General features: G+C 36.9%; 5 protein-coding genes across 5 annotated transcripts; 1 reads left to right on the forward strand and 4 right to left on the reverse strand.

The window, feature by feature from the left end:
* Positions 1–119: 119 nt before the first annotated feature.
* On the reverse strand, positions 120–7,550 carry TOR1 (phosphatidylinositol kinase-related protein kinase TOR1; the record flags this gene model as incomplete). The annotated part of the gene is made up of 1 exon (XM_445995.2): positions 120–7,550. One exon carries the CDS (start codon positions 7,548–7,550, stop codon positions 120–122), a length of 7,431 nt encoding a protein of 2,476 aa, XP_445995.2.
* A 1,506-nt stretch (positions 7,551–9,056) lies between these two features.
* On the forward strand, positions 9,057–10,421 carry ARP3 (actin-related protein 3; the record flags this gene model as incomplete). The annotated part of the gene is made up of 1 exon (XM_445996.1): positions 9,057–10,421. One exon carries the CDS (start codon positions 9,057–9,059, stop codon positions 10,419–10,421), a length of 1,365 nt encoding a protein of 454 aa, XP_445996.1.
* Positions 10,422–10,606: 185 nt separating this feature from the next.
* Positions 10,607–12,304, reverse strand: CCT5 (chaperonin-containing T-complex subunit CCT5; the record flags this gene model as incomplete). Its single annotated transcript, XM_445997.1, has 1 exon — positions 10,607–12,304. One exon carries the CDS (start codon positions 12,302–12,304, stop codon positions 10,607–10,609), a length of 1,698 nt encoding a protein of 565 aa, XP_445997.1.
* A 594-nt stretch (positions 12,305–12,898) lies between these two features.
* Positions 12,899–13,285, reverse strand: RPA12 (DNA-directed RNA polymerase I core subunit RPA12; the record flags this gene model as incomplete). The annotated part of the gene is made up of 1 exon (XM_445998.1): positions 12,899–13,285. One exon carries the CDS (start codon positions 13,283–13,285, stop codon positions 12,899–12,901), a length of 387 nt encoding a protein of 128 aa, XP_445998.1.
* A 546-nt stretch (positions 13,286–13,831) lies between these two features.
* On the reverse strand, positions 13,832–14,950 carry GRH1 (Grh1p; the record flags this gene model as incomplete). The annotated part of the gene is made up of 1 exon (XM_445999.1): positions 13,832–14,950. The coding sequence occupies one exon, from the start codon at positions 14,948–14,950 to the stop codon at positions 13,832–13,834; it is 1,119 nt and encodes a 372-aa protein (XP_445999.1).
* Between the last annotated feature and the right edge of the window lie 487 nt (positions 14,951–15,437).

Here is a 15,437-nt window from a genome sequence, read left to right on the forward strand (position 1 = left end):
GCTATAATGAACGTGAGCTATAAGTTTGAAGACTGTATAATTAAAGCTAAAATATGAAGAAAAAGTTATCAAATATCTTTGAAACTCTACGGTATATGAAATGATACTTCATATTGTGATTACCAAAATGGACACCAACCGATATAATGTTGACATAAATTTTCCACAGAAGTAGCTTGCTGGATTAACTTATCAACTTGTTCATTAATTCCGAGGTCCTTACACCTTTTAAAATCGTTACCAGTTAACTTGTTGATGATTCTCCGAAGAACCAACAATGCTCTAGCATTCTTGATCTCCGCTTGCTGCTCTTTTTCCATTTTATTAGCTTGCTCTAAAGTAATTGCTCCTCTACGTAGCAATTCGTTGGTGTTACTTAATTGCAACTGAATGCCAGTCATTTCTGTTATTTTCTGCGGTGGTAAATCAAAGCCCCAATGGATTAATGGATCAAATGCAAATGCTTCTAACATGGCCATTAAAGATTCTTTGTTTGCCCTCAAAACTCTCATTACGTGCTCACAAGTTATTCTGAAGCTTCCTTCTATGCCGCTAACCTCCATTGCGAATGTAAGCATTCTAGTCAATCTGAATGGTACTTTCTCTGGGAATTTCTCCCTAAGTATAGCAGCTTCAAAACAATCACCGAAGTCGATATGAATTACCTTACCTGTTGTTCTGTCTAACATTAAATTACTTGGGTGACGATCACCTAGACCAAGAATATAACCAACCATAGACATAACAGCTAGTGATCTTGTGTATGTTGTTCTTCTATCCAGCCATGCCTCTGATGATCTACTTTTCAGCCACAAAATTTTATACAGGTCTTGACCTTTTGTACTATCTAAAGCATAAGTAAATACTTCAATCTTTTGAAGCAGAGTAAGATTGTCAAAGTCTGGTGCCATCTGCAACATAACCCAATGCTCAATGTTGAGAGGAATTTTCTTTGCATCACGGTGTTCGCTAATAAGTACATGAAAAGTGTCACTGTTAGGAACCCAGCCCAATAAACCAGATTTAGGAGATAATGGAATAGCTGGATATTGCTGTATGTCCAAATGTCTTTGGAAACATTCAGAATCATTTCTTAGGAGGGTATTTACCAATCCAAATAACTGCATTACTAAGTTGTCTTGTCGAATATCCTCGTGACCTTTTAAGACATACTGGTATTCAACACCGTCACTACCATGAATCCATATCTTTCTAGGTCTCTGTTTTGACGATATGACTGTTAATGTCGGTTCAAAATAAGATATCTTGATCACATTCTTAGTGGCTGAGTATGTTCCAGGGACAGCTAATTCCAAATCATGTGCTGCTAATAGTTTTGGAGAAACGTATTGAAGTTCCAATGATTGCAATTGTGGCAATTGCCTGCTAATCCTTCTAAAGACGTTATAATATATATCCCAAGCTTGATTTAAGTTGCTTACATCTTTTGTGCGCTTGTAGTTGAGAACCCACTCATAAGCATCATTTAGATCTCTGCCGAAGGATTTCTTAAATGTGGCCTCTCGTAAAGTCTCGGGTTCGCAGTTCAGTAACTCATGAAGAGGTTCTAACGTTGCAAACATTTTTTCGGTATTATGCTCTCCGAAAAATTGTCTACTTGCATCCTCCAGTCCTTCATACCATAATTCGTGCCATAGAACAGCCAACCTGATCAGTTCATGACTTACTAACTCCGCTTGGTCAACTAAGATAGGACTATGTATCCTCATCTTCTCAATTATGGACAAAGCAGCTTTCTGCCTCGAAACAGACTCGGATTTAATTGCAACAGTTAAAGGATAAATTAGTGCTTGTGGATGCGCTTTCCCCAAATCAGAAAGAAGTGAAAGCAACGCTTTACTCACAACAGGATTAGGTTGATGTATTCTAGATATCAATTGTGGTAGGACTTCTAACCAATTGTCAATTTTAATCATACCAAATCCATCATGCATCGCTTTATTAGCTTCTTCTACTCCACCGAAGGTGAACCATAATGTCAGAAGACGTAAATTATCTTGAAGTGAACTTGCCTTAAGGAGGGATATTGAATGAAAGAAACCTTTGATAGCAGGAACAACGTGACGCTGTATAATTTCAGGGGAGAACTTACTTTCATCGTTACTAAAATAATCTGTTCCCATTATACTATTTTCGATCCTCCAATCCCCATTAACTTGAGCGCCGTTCGTGTCCTCATTTTTATTTTTTGACGTTAGCATACTAATAACCTCAAAATTGGCTAAAGCCCAGTTGTGCCATGCCTTATACCAATTCTTATCAAAGTGTGTTGCTAATAAGTAAGAACCCAAAATCGCATCAGGATTTTGCACTCTCCAATTGGGTTGTATTGCAACTCTCCATTCTCCCTGTTTCAAAAAGCACCTTGCTAGCAATTTTGTGTATGTCTCAATGTGCTGCGGAGCAACCGTCGCATTTTGCGGTACGCTCTGCGCTATCATATTACTAGGGTCCAAACCCAAATCATGAGCCATTCTTGAAGTGAATCCGATTAAATGATGCAAGACCTCTTCATGGGAAGATGTCGCCCACAGATATTTTAATTGAGCGTAAACTACTGGTGGTGGTGCCTTCGCAGTATTTGGTTGATTTGGATCACTACCATCCTCTAGTAATGAGTAAAGAGCTTTTTGAGCCAAACTCATTCTGCCAGACTTACGACATAAATTAGCAAACTTTATCCAAATATGCATATCCTGTTTTGGCTTAACGACCAAAGAGCGCACTCGTAGAATTCTTTGCCAAATGTCAACATTTTTCTGACAACCCAGTAGACGTTGATCCCATAAATTGCGGTAATGTGTTCTTTTTGCCGAGTTATGAGATGCCTTCTTATAGTCAATTATTTCTTCGAGTTCAGCTATGATTTGCGTACGAACAACAACACCATAAGCTCTAGTATAACTTTCATTAATTAGTGCTGATATTTCTGTAACCAATAAGTCGCGAGCAGCAAATATATGTTTCTCAGCCTCATCAAATCTGTTTCTGTGTAAACACAGAACTGCATCAAAGAATTCCTTATCAGGCGAATTTTCTTTCATTACGCTAATATACTTTTCAATCTCATCCCATTCACCTAAACCCCAAGCCGCCCCAGCAGCTAGAGGTGCAATTTTCTTTCGTACTTGCAAATTAGATGTCTTCCATTTGTTTTCTGCCAGTTGAGACAAGGTTTCATATTCACCCAAAGCATGTAATGACCTCATTCTACCTACAGTAACTTCAATTGAGTTATCTCCTGCTTCCGCCCTTTTGGTATAAGAGTCTAGTGCATCATCCCATCTTTGGAGCTTTTCATACCATGTTTCCTTCAACTGATAAGAATGATGTTGCTGTGCATGTTTTAGAATACCTATAGCTGCATCAGTTTGATGTAATTGATTGTTAATACTAATCAAGGACTCAATCGTAGAGCTTACCGGCTCCTTTATAAATTTTACTTCTTTATAATGTAGTGCTTTAGCATACGCGTGACATCTTTCAGCATATTGTCCTAAAGTGTTTATTGGGATTGGCAACGGTTTATCATCATGTTCCATGAATTCTATTAAGTTCAATAAAACTTGATGTATTTCTGGGGGGTTTTGTGGTGATGATAATGCACTACATAGAGATCCGATCAAACTTTCTTGGTATTGAGTGTATAATTCAGACCAAAGGCTGGAGAAAGAGGCATTGAATAGTTCCCTTGCTAGAGGGTGATAAATGCTTGCCAAATTAGCACATGTGCGTAGCGCTGGAGATGGTGACTCCTTTAAGAACTGGATAGATAAACGCCTTATCCAATCTTGCCAGTCTTCTTTGGTTCTAAGCTGAGAACAGTCCCAAACAGATTTCAAACCATTTTGGTTTATCGGAAGTTTTTTATCAGTAGTTTCAGCTATATTAGACAAGGATAATTGTTTCTGCTCAGTATCATCTTCCAATATGATAGTATTCGGAAGAGCCTCTCCATTAAGTAATTTTGTAACCAAATCATCATATATGGCGTGCTTTATAGAGCAATCAACTAAAATTCTATTGACTACTGGGACAAATATGATATAGTTTCTTTTCAAACGTAGTAACAACAAAGATAGTGTATTCAGAGTCACTTCCCTAAGTTCGTCATCATTAACATACAATACCCTTGCCAATGAGTGAACTATTCGTGACGCCATCTCTGATAAATTAATACATTTTGAAAGTTTACCAACCGTTATGATGGCAGCCTTTCTAAGATGGCCGGTAGAAAATTCAGTAAGTTTTAATATTGATGGTAATATAGTATGAGCATACAACTCTAGATTTGTGTCAAATATCACAAAAGACTGAAGAACTCTAATTGAGTTTTCTCTTCCAGCTGAACGATCTTTTTCTAGAACTCCTAACAATAAATTTAAAGTTAAAGGGATAAATCTTTTAAACTCACCTTTTAGTGCATAACATAGAGAATTTATAACAGATAATATTGTGACCTGTAAGTTCTCAAATCGAAAAAACTCAATAATTGCATCATATATTTCGTCAACATAAGGCCGTATATGTTGTTTCATTATAACTGTCAATTGACATAGCTGTTGGAAATAAAAATCCAAAAGATTACTGGGACACATATGCATGACTGAAATTATCCCAGGTATAATCTTGTCAAGGAATGAAATACATTTCAATCCCATAATTTGGAATATCTGCATTATGGCCTGCACTGCAGATGTATGATAGGATGATAATGACGGATCCTTCAGAATTTTCATGAGGGAAACAATCACGACTGTGGGATAATAGTCATCATTAGATGGAGAATTACCTTGCATTAATAATGCCACATCAATTGGAGGTTGATTCTGTTCTACTGCAAGCTTTGTTTTTAGGTTAACTTCAACATCTCTTTGTTTGTGTGGGTCAAGCGCACCTAAAATACCGATTAATCTAACAGTTTCCCTTCTAATATTTTGTGCACTTTCTGCCCTTAAGATACCAATTAACACACTTAACAGATCAGGATAGTCTAAAAATGGACGTATAACATATCCTGAAGAGGCTGCCAATTGTCCCAATGATTTCAATGCTGCATCTCTTTTGAAGGAGTTTGATTGATCCTGGAGTGTTTTTATCATCAACGGAAATAGTGTCGAGTTATTCTGCTTCATATCTTCACCCCCAACCACCGCTAGTGCACCAATTGCTTTAAGTGCAATGGATGCTACGGTTGAGGAGTTGTCATCTAACTTTGGTAATAAAACGTTTAAAATGGGCTCAATATAAGGTTTCGTAACATTTTTGCTTGATTGGATTAAAGTACATAGCAATGTGGCTGCCTCATCTTTTCTAGTTGAAAAATTTGGATACTTCAATTCAGTAATAAGAGACAATAAGTAGTTTCTTAAGGAAGGAATAACATATGCAGGATTAACCGTGACTAGTCTACCAATTATTTTCATAGCCTCAATTTGGATAGCAATCAGTTCGTCATTTAGAGCTGTGAACAGCAGCTGAAGATTCTCTGGTTTTGCCAAATGTGAGTCAAATGGGGATGAGAGATGTTTTAATATTTCTAGTCTAATTTCAGGATTCAAGTCAGTCACCGCAACTGTTAACAATTTCTCTAGTACTTCAGATACAGTATTCAAAGAATTGAGAGAAGTTTCTTTACATATGCTATCATTAATAAAAATTTCACAACTTGTTAAAGCAGCTAGTTTTCGCACAAGTTGGTTTTCATGTTCGATATAGTATATTATCACATTCTTAACAAACTCAGTTAATACTACCTTAAATTTAGTTTCGCGGAATATCTTCAAAGTCTGTATCAGAATTTGAGCGTCATTTAGGTCATCATTTGCTATTCCGATTTGATGATAAACGTTTTGATTTCTCCATACTCTTGCCGCATTTGGTGAAAACGGTTTACCTTTTATGGGCGTGCCAGGTTCTATAAAATGATCACCAGAAAGATGGATACATAACAGATCTAGCAATTCCTTATCAATATGCTTTGCATAGTCAGGTGTGTTAGCACTCAAAATAGAAAGTGTTTTTTGCATATGATCTGATAAAGGACATTCTAGAATTAATTTTAATAGACCGCCCTCCAAATATTTTTGTAGATCTTCTCTGATAGCAGAAGATAGTTTTCCAATACAATAGAATACACCCTCCTCGTAATCTTTTCTTGTCCTGTACCTTGTTCTCAGGCTTTCCTTCAATGTAATTAATGTAGGTTCTAAAAATTCAAACATCATTTCACCAACATTATCAGCAATATCACCAATAGAGATAAAGATATGCGATCTTTCTTTGTTAGAAATGTTGTAAGTTGTAATATTTTGAAGTAAATCTAGGAAATGGTTCATGACCTTGTCCAAATAAAGATTAGAAAACATTACCGGATTAAGTGATGCCAACAGTGATACAATACTACATATTTCTTCCCGAATTAATGGTGACCTATGATCCTTAAATGACATAGTAACGTAGTAGATATCATCAAAAAAGTCATTTAAGCATTCGCTATCCAGTTCGAGAAGCTCATGATAAACCAACAAAGTTGCATGAATAGCATCTGTTGTTTTTAAAGTCAGTCCAAACGCACAACCTTGCATAAGGTGTATTATCCATTCCTTACATGCACTTTCATCTCTCTTCGAAATGATTCTCAAACAACAGCCAACTACTTTAGCGGCATCAAAACGCATCAAATTATCTGGATCTCGTAGTGCTCGCCATATATTGTCAAGAATAGAATTGATGTATGGGTATAACACAGTAGGAGAGTTTTTACTCAATACAGTAATTATTTGTAATGACGCGTGCTTCCTTAGTTCTTGGGTTTGGGTTGAGAATTTGCTTTCAGGTGATGTTGTTAGCCACTCTATACAGTTTTTAACCTCGTGCTGTAAAAATTCAGAAGTTATTGAGCTCGTTGGAATAGCTAACTTGCCTAGTATCTCAATTGCTTGCTTCATTAAATCCAAGTTTTTGGAAGGTATAAGTACCTTTAAATATCCAGCAAGTTTAGTAGTATAATTTGGAAGTTCTTCGGTTTGTGAATAATACCATATTAAACAGTCAACGGATAGCACACCTGCAATTTGACTTCTCACATCCTTACTGTGAACCATCTGGTAAATCTTATTGTCCAACTTATGATTGAAGCTCTGAAACTGCTCTATTGATATCTCATGAGCCAATGATATTAAGACGGTCTTTAGCTTATTTGTAGCCGATAGTCTTAGTCTAACGTTCGGACTTTTCAATAATTCTAAAATGTAGTCCATGAGCATGGGCAATGATTCCAAATCGGGAAGCACATCACTTTCCAACATAGTTGATTCCCCCTTTGTAAAATTACTAGCAGAACCAGAGTCATAGTCGAGTATAGGAACCGGTGACATGCTCTGCTCATTCGGGGTACCAATTACAGCAGATCGGAGTAACGCGGCACTTTCACTGCTATCCCTATCTTCTAGTTTCAAACTTGACATTCCATTGGTGAGTGCATGTGCTGTCCCATCTCCGTCATGTAATAAACCCACCGTTTTCATTATTGCTGTTACAGATCAATTATTTGCTCTTCAATATGAATGAAAATAATGCAAAATGGAATATACTATGAGACTTCACCACACAATAAAAAGAACGTGGTACTTTGAATGATTGAAATGGATATAATAATGAAGGTAAGGCCAAGTTTTTGATCAATAGCTTATTATTCGTTTACGTTTCAAAGTTGTATTTCACCAGATTCTGAAACGATAATCTGTTCTGTTTTCCTTTTGGCCTGCAAAATAAAAAGACTGATAGAAAGCACACCCTCCAATAAGACAAAATTTTAATCTATTCACTGCAGGTCCAGAGAATAACAGCCAGTCAATTGCAAAAGGAGCACTACAACATTATAATTCTTAAATATGGAATATGATGGCCCTCTAAGTGAGCAGAATTCAGAAGTCATTTTTGGCAAGGCCAGTGACCCTTTAACTATGTCGTTTAACATTACTAATCAAATTTATGGACCATACCGCCCAAATTGGCCGTTAAGGGTCTTCAAAACTGGTCAATTGTGCTTATCCCAATACATTTACATTGTGTATAGTTAGGAATAAGAGGTATTGTATGTTGGTATTATAGATAGATTTGCTTTTTGCTCTGCTCAAGTTTCTGCACAGCGAGCAGTCGCTATTCCATCATATATCCAGTTGAGGAAGTGGCATTGATGAAATAGTTGAAGCCAACAATAGAATGGTTTTGTTCTAGTTCGATTAAGGTAGTAACTTTTGTGGTGAAATACTAAGAGTTGTACTAAGTGTGGATCAATTAATAGTGCTACCCTAGACAGTGTCAACTGTATTTCATAAGCAATTTCAAAAAGAACAGGGCTATGTACTGTAGTAATGATTGTTTGACAGTTCAAATGCTGGAGCGTTTACTACACTCTGGCGCAACTTGAACCGAAGATTATGACTCGAATAGACCGAATGTATATGTAATATACTATAGACGACATGTGATTGTTCATGGTCAACGGTGACGTCTGCTATGATTTCTTGGGGGTTCACACTTCCTTTGACCAACATTTCGCTTTGAAGGGAAACTTAAACTTGCTAAACCTCTTCTCCTAAAATAGGGACCTCTTGAAATAGTGCCTTCTTCTGATTAAGAGATCTGTTTCGCATATTACCAAATATAGGTGTTGCTATATTGATTAGTGTTCAATTAAATAGAATTAGAATAAAGCAAGGCTTTGATATTCCTTATTGTATAAGATTGGCCAATTGGATCACCGAATTGTAACTAACTCAAAAATATAAGAAAAGCGTTGATACAGCATACTTGTTAGTATCAATAATAATCAATTTAGACAAATAATCTGTGTTTTTGATTGAAAACTGTTGAAACAAATAAACAGATTACATTTGAAGCATTATAAAAACATCTATTGCGGTTGTAAGGAGCAATATTCCAATAACGAAACTTTGGCAATACTTTAAAACAGTTCATTTTTACTCAATTGTTTTAGAAGGCAGTAAACGCACTAGAAACTATAAAAAATGTCCTACTTAAACAATCCTGCTGTCGTTATGGACAATGGTACCGGTTTAACCAAACTTGGTTTTGCCGGTAATGACTCTCCATCGTGGGTTTTTCCAACAGCAATTGCTACTGCACAAGCATCCAACACCAAGAAATCTACTGTTGTAAATAAGAGTAGTGCCGGTGGTGCTGATTCTTCAGGTAGTGGGTATTTTGGAAATTCTACCTCTGCTACTTCGTTCAACAGCGGCGATATGTCATCATTGCTGTTGTCCAACAACCTGGCTGGTAAGAGAGGCACTGAAGATTTGGACTTCTACATAGGTAATGAAGCTTTAGCAGCAGCACAAGGTCAGTCATACTCTTTGAGTTATCCAATTAGGCATGGTCAAGTTGAAAATTGGGATCATATGGAAAGATTTTGGGAAAATTCCATCTTCAAATATTTGAGAACTGAACCAGAAGATCATTTCTTCTTATTGACAGAACCACCTCTAAATCCACCTGAAAATAGAGAGCAAGTTGCTGAAATTTTCTTCGAATCTTTTAATTGTGCTGGTTTATATATTGCTGTTCAAGCAGTTTTGGCTCTGGCAGCCTCATGGACCTCCCCAAAAGTCACTGACCGTTCTTTGACCGGTACAGTTATTGACTCTGGTGATGGTGTAACGCACGTTATTCCTGTTGCCGAGGGTTATGTTATTGGATCTGCTATTAAGAATATCCCAATCGCTGGTAGAGATATTACTCTATTCATTCAACAACTATTAAGAGAGCGTGGTGAACAAGATACATCACTAAAAACCGCAGAACGTATCAAACAGGAATACTGTTATGTTTGTCCAGACATAGTAAAGGAGTTCAACAAATTTGATAGAGATGCTTCTAAGTTTGCCCAATTTGTGGTGGAGAGCCAAGAGAAAACTAGGAAGAAGATTGTTGATGTTGGTTACGAAAGATTTTTGGCTCCAGAAATATTTTTCAACCCTGAAATTGCTTCTTCTGATTTCCTCACCCCATTACCAACTGTTGTTGATGAGACTATTCAAGCTTGTCCAATAGATGTCCGTAAAGGTTTATATAATAACATTGTTCTTTCGGGTGGTTCTACTATGTTCAAAGATTTTGGACGTCGTCTACAAAGGGATATGAAATCAATTGTGAATAATAGAATAGCGCAAAGCGAAGCTCTAAGTGGCACTAAATCTACAGGTGTGGATGTTCAAGTTATTTCACATAGAAAGCAGAGAAATGCTGTGTGGTTTGGTGGTTCCCTTTTGGCTCAAACAGCAGAATTCAAGAGTTATTGCCACACGAAGAAGGACTATGATGAATATGGACCTGAAATTGTTAGAAACTTTAGTTTGTTCAACATGGTATGATTTTGCCAACCAAATAACAAGAAAGAACGTAAACAATATAAATAAATACATGTAAACTATAGTATACAATAGTAAGAGAACTATTTGAATTTCAAGAGGTGTATATATAAAGTATCAGTTTTATTAAACAGCAGAAATTTTCATATTAGATGCAATGCGGTAGTAAATAGGTTTATAGGTTCTATTTAATATTCATCTTTGCCACTGATGATGACATTATCAATCTTCAAAATCATTCTACATAACTGAGTGGCTAGCATTATCTGTTGTTTCTTACTGATGAAAGGATCGACGACAAATAATTCCTTCATGTCATTACTACCTTTGCCTAGACAGTCAACACCGAAAACTGGTATGTTTTCCTTCAATTGCTTGCTCTTCAGCGTAGATAGCGTTTCGATTGGATCTAAACCAGAGTTCTCTGCCAATGTCATTGGGACGGTATCTAGGGCATTAGCAAAGGCCTTGAAAGCGTATTGATGAATACCACGTTGTTTATCTGCCTCTTCAGATACAGCCAAAGACATTGTTACTTCTGCAGCACCACCACCATACACAATACGAGAGTCCTTTATTAGATTACGAACAACACATAGAGAATCATGCAAGGCACGTTGAGCCTCATCAATTATCATTTTATTTGAACCCCTGATAAAGCAAGTTACTGTTTTAGATTCTTCTGGTTGTTCAATAACCAGCATACGATCCTTAGTTGTACCAAATTCTAATTCGTAGATGCTAGAACATTCACCTAGTTTATCTGGAGACAAATCTTGGAATCTGGGCACAATTCTACCGTTAGTCGAAATCGCAATATGCTCTAGCTCTTGTCCGCCAACCCATCTTACGGCTGGAAGTTCATTTTGTAATAGTAAATGATTGGCTTCATCATCAAAACCCCATTGACATATCACAACGTCAGCACCAGAATCTTTAACATATTGTATCATTTCCTTGAATTTGTCTTGTTCGTATGTTTGTAATTTTTTGTATTCTTCGACACTGGAGATATCTAGCTTATGCTTTGTCTTTGGCTTTGGTGGTTCAAACGGACAGGTTAGGATAGCCAATTTTACAGACTTTTGGCCTTCTCTAGGCAAGACCTTACTAGGCATCTGTGGGTGTGAGAATTCTTTGTCTAAAAGAACACCCTTAATTAAAGATGAATCTTCTAGAGAACCACCAACACGAGTCTGTAGTTTGATCAAGTCGAAGTCAACATCTTTTCTTTCTTTATCCATTACACTTAAAATAGAATCAACGGCCATTTGAGCAAACTTATCATGAACCTTTGAGACAATCTTAGAGCCCAAAGATGTCTTAGCCGCTTTGAACAGGTAGTCGTTCAATAATTTCGAATCCTTTTCGAACTCAATTGCTGTGATATCCTCAGTGACTGATTCAAGATGGGAAACAGCCAGTTTAGCAGCCTCGTCAAAACCGTTAGCGATTTTAATTGGGTGAATACCTTTATCTATCAATTCCAAGGCCTGATCTAATAGTGCACTTGCTATGACGACAACACCAGTTGTACCATCACCAATTTCATCATCTTGAGACTTTGACAATTGAACTAAAAGTTTAGCAATTTGGTTATCTAGCTCCATTTGGGATAAAATTGTGGCACCATCATTTGTAATTGTAATTTCACCATCTGGGGATATTAGGATTTTATCTAGACCACGGGGACCTAAAGAAGTCTTAATAATTGAGGCAACAGATCTAGCTGCCAAGATGTGAGATTTCTTAGCTTCTAACCCATGCTGTCTCTTCTTATTAGATTGATCCTTGACAATAATAAATGGTCTGCCCATTTCATCCTGTGCAACAATTGCATTGGAGAGGTCTGGCATCTCCATCATTTGCTGTTGTGGTTGAGCCATTCTTTACTTTATTCTGGTTTTGGGGCTTTGTTGGCTTTTGGTCTGAAGCTTCCAATTGCAAGAATATTGACAAACTGCTTTTAAAATTCTAATTGTTAGAATAGAAACACCGTGAGATTATGTTACATCCATTCATTGCCACCAGTAACGCTATTAGAGCAACTTGGCACCAAAAACTCATCGAAGCAATTTTTTGGTTCTTCAGTGCGAAAGTGAAAAAAATTGCTTATGTATGTCGTTTTTAATGATATATATAAGCTATGTTATATGCTTTTATAGAATACTTCATAGAGTTTCAAGTATTTCCTGAGGCCGTTATCCTTTATGTCTATTAAATATATGGATTATATCATATTTAGATATGCCCCTTATGGATATGTTCATTCTAAACGTGACAATTCTAGTATACAGATTTTAGTTTGGGAGGGATTTGAATTGAATCCAAAAAATATTGCTTCTCAGAAATGGATCAAGCAATCCATGCAATGCTCGTATTGTTACTTGGAGTTTTTTCTAGTTGTTCATTTTTGTCGGTAAATGGTTACTCTGTCATAATAGGGCATAAAAAAGTGAATGTGGTAGTACCACACAGAATCAGTTATTGGTTCTGTACTTGTAGTTACATTTGATACAGGTGTAGAAAACTGTAGCACCTTCATCTGCCGAACGTAACTGCAACGTTTGGTAACGCATCTCATCGTGGCCACACTTTGGACATTTTTCTTTGATAGTAGCACCATCGTCTTTTAGTTCATCTCTCTTCAAATGCGTCTTCACTACCGATCTTTTCAGTCTCAATGATGATGGGAATGCATCCTCACTTGTGGATGTGACAACTTTCAAGTTGGTAAACTGGGACTTTGCGTACTCTGCTTGACACTGTGAGCATTCGATAACATTGCTGTTGTTAATCTTATCCTCTGGGTTATCTAGAAGATTACCACAATCATCACAGAATATAAGGGAACCGACAGCAGACATATTATATTCGTATTCTTTAAGTCAAAAATTGATTTCCAATTCAATCCAAATGTTTCACACCAATATATTTTTATTTTTAGCTTTCTTATCAAACCTGATATTAGAGAAAATGGTGGCTAAAGGTTATTACCTTAAATTATAAACCTATCAGATAGATGCCGACTATTGTAGATTTATTATATGGTTTAGTATGTGAGCTCATCGAAAAATTTTTAGTTTTTTTTTTTTCAAAATTTCAATTTTTTTTTTTTCAGTTTTCCCACTCTTAACAGTGATGATTCCATCGGACAAATGTTAAAACATATGGATATTGCTACTACACACACTCTCTCACTCTCTTTACTCATGTAATCGATAAACCAAGGGGCTGTATGTACAAGTTGCTATGTACTAAAAATACTCCTTAAAATATTACTGCTAATTTGAATTTATCTATTAAAAGATGTATTATAATTGAACAAAGATCAGTCTGTGTACACTACTATTCTTCTGTGTGAACATCTACATGCAATCATATAAATATTATCATCAACCTTCCCGTCAACTCTATTGAGTTTCTTCAGTGTTTTTACTTGGTGGTGGGGGTATACTTGCATCTTTGTCGCCAGTAGAGGGTTTGGGCGTTGGAGATTGATCTTTACCTTCGCTGAAGTAGTCACCCATGGTGGATATATTAACTGCATGTTTTTTGGATGATTTGCTTGTTGGTGGGGGTTTCGCAATGCCTGGAACAAAAGTTTCCGAGGACATTGGCTGGTCAAATGTAGGTACTGGAATAGCAGCAGTAGGAGCATTGGTGATACCTTTGTTGCTATGCATGCTAGTGTTTCCATCTTCTTGTTTTCTAACAGTAGGGATACGGTGCAGGAAACCATATCCCACACCACAACCGAGTCTTCCATCTGGTCCAATGTTCACAGTCACAGGTCTCACACAATCCACGACTTTGTTATACACGTAAAGGATCAAGTCATGATTAGCTCGGCTTCTTATCAAGTCTTGAAGCAGTGTTTCTCCACCAGTTGCTAGCAAACCATCTTGAGAACCGATAATATAATCTTCATCGGGAATTAAGCCAGCTGCGTGTGCTGGGCCACCTTCGATGTTCAACTGTAGAACATGATAAGTATATGTAGCGGCTATCAGTGGGGTCCATTGGACTTTAAAACCTAAAGGACTAAATATTTTAGAAGACAATTGATGATGAGGTGTATCGTTACTCAAATTTATATCCTCCATCTGGTTTTCATCGCTTGGAATAGCTGACAATGACATATATTCATCTCTAAAAGTGCCACCTTTAGCTGACCACACATTCAGTTTCACTGGAGAGGCTTGTTCAGCGTGTATATTGAGTAAACGGATAATTTCGTTATAATCAGGGTACAAATAGCCGTGTTGGTTGTTCATCAATGGAAGTGGGTCGTCGTCAATACCAACAATAAAATCAAAATATGATTCCAACTGAAGTTGTAGCTCATCCACGTAAACAACACGTAATCCACTTAACACGTCTGAAAGAGTAGACATATCTGTGTTGGAATGTATCTGTGATTCCAGCAAATTTGGTGGAATTGACTGGAAAAACCCATCTAGTCTGTCCTGATCGGATAGAGATAAAGTTTGTTCGAACGTCTTCACAAGGTTTTTCGCTATCTTAAACATCCTGAAGTACTTGTGGTTAATCTCACTATAAGATCTTGGCAATTGATGTGTAGAGATAAGTTTGGACTTACAATAGTGCTGGTAAATTTGATACTACTCTTAACTGCTCTGCTTAGGTGTATCATCGTGCGATTGTTGGTGCTCCCTCCGGATATTTATTGGATAACTATGTACGATAACTGGTCACGTGCGTAAACAAGCATACAAACGCAGTCTGTACTAAGTAATTTGTATTATAATTACTATTGCTATGTATGATATACATTCGGGGGGCTGTTTCATTGCCAAAACCCACATATGAGACTACAATCGAGCAAATGAATTGGTTGGTTTATTTGTTGCTTTACGTCTGTGAAATGTTGTACCATGAGTGTTAGTAGCATCCCAGTAAACAGTTGTGATCTTCTTGAGGCACATTATCACAATTGTAAAATTGCTTCTTCAGTTTCGTCCTAACAAGTGTTTTCTTCAACTTGTACTAAAGTAC

Source organism: Nakaseomyces glabratus, chromosome F (genome assembly GCF_010111755.1).
Source record: "Nakaseomyces glabratus chromosome F, complete sequence".
In the NCBI taxonomy this organism is placed as follows: domain Eukaryota; kingdom Fungi; phylum Ascomycota; class Saccharomycetes; order Saccharomycetales; family Saccharomycetaceae; genus Nakaseomyces; species Nakaseomyces glabratus.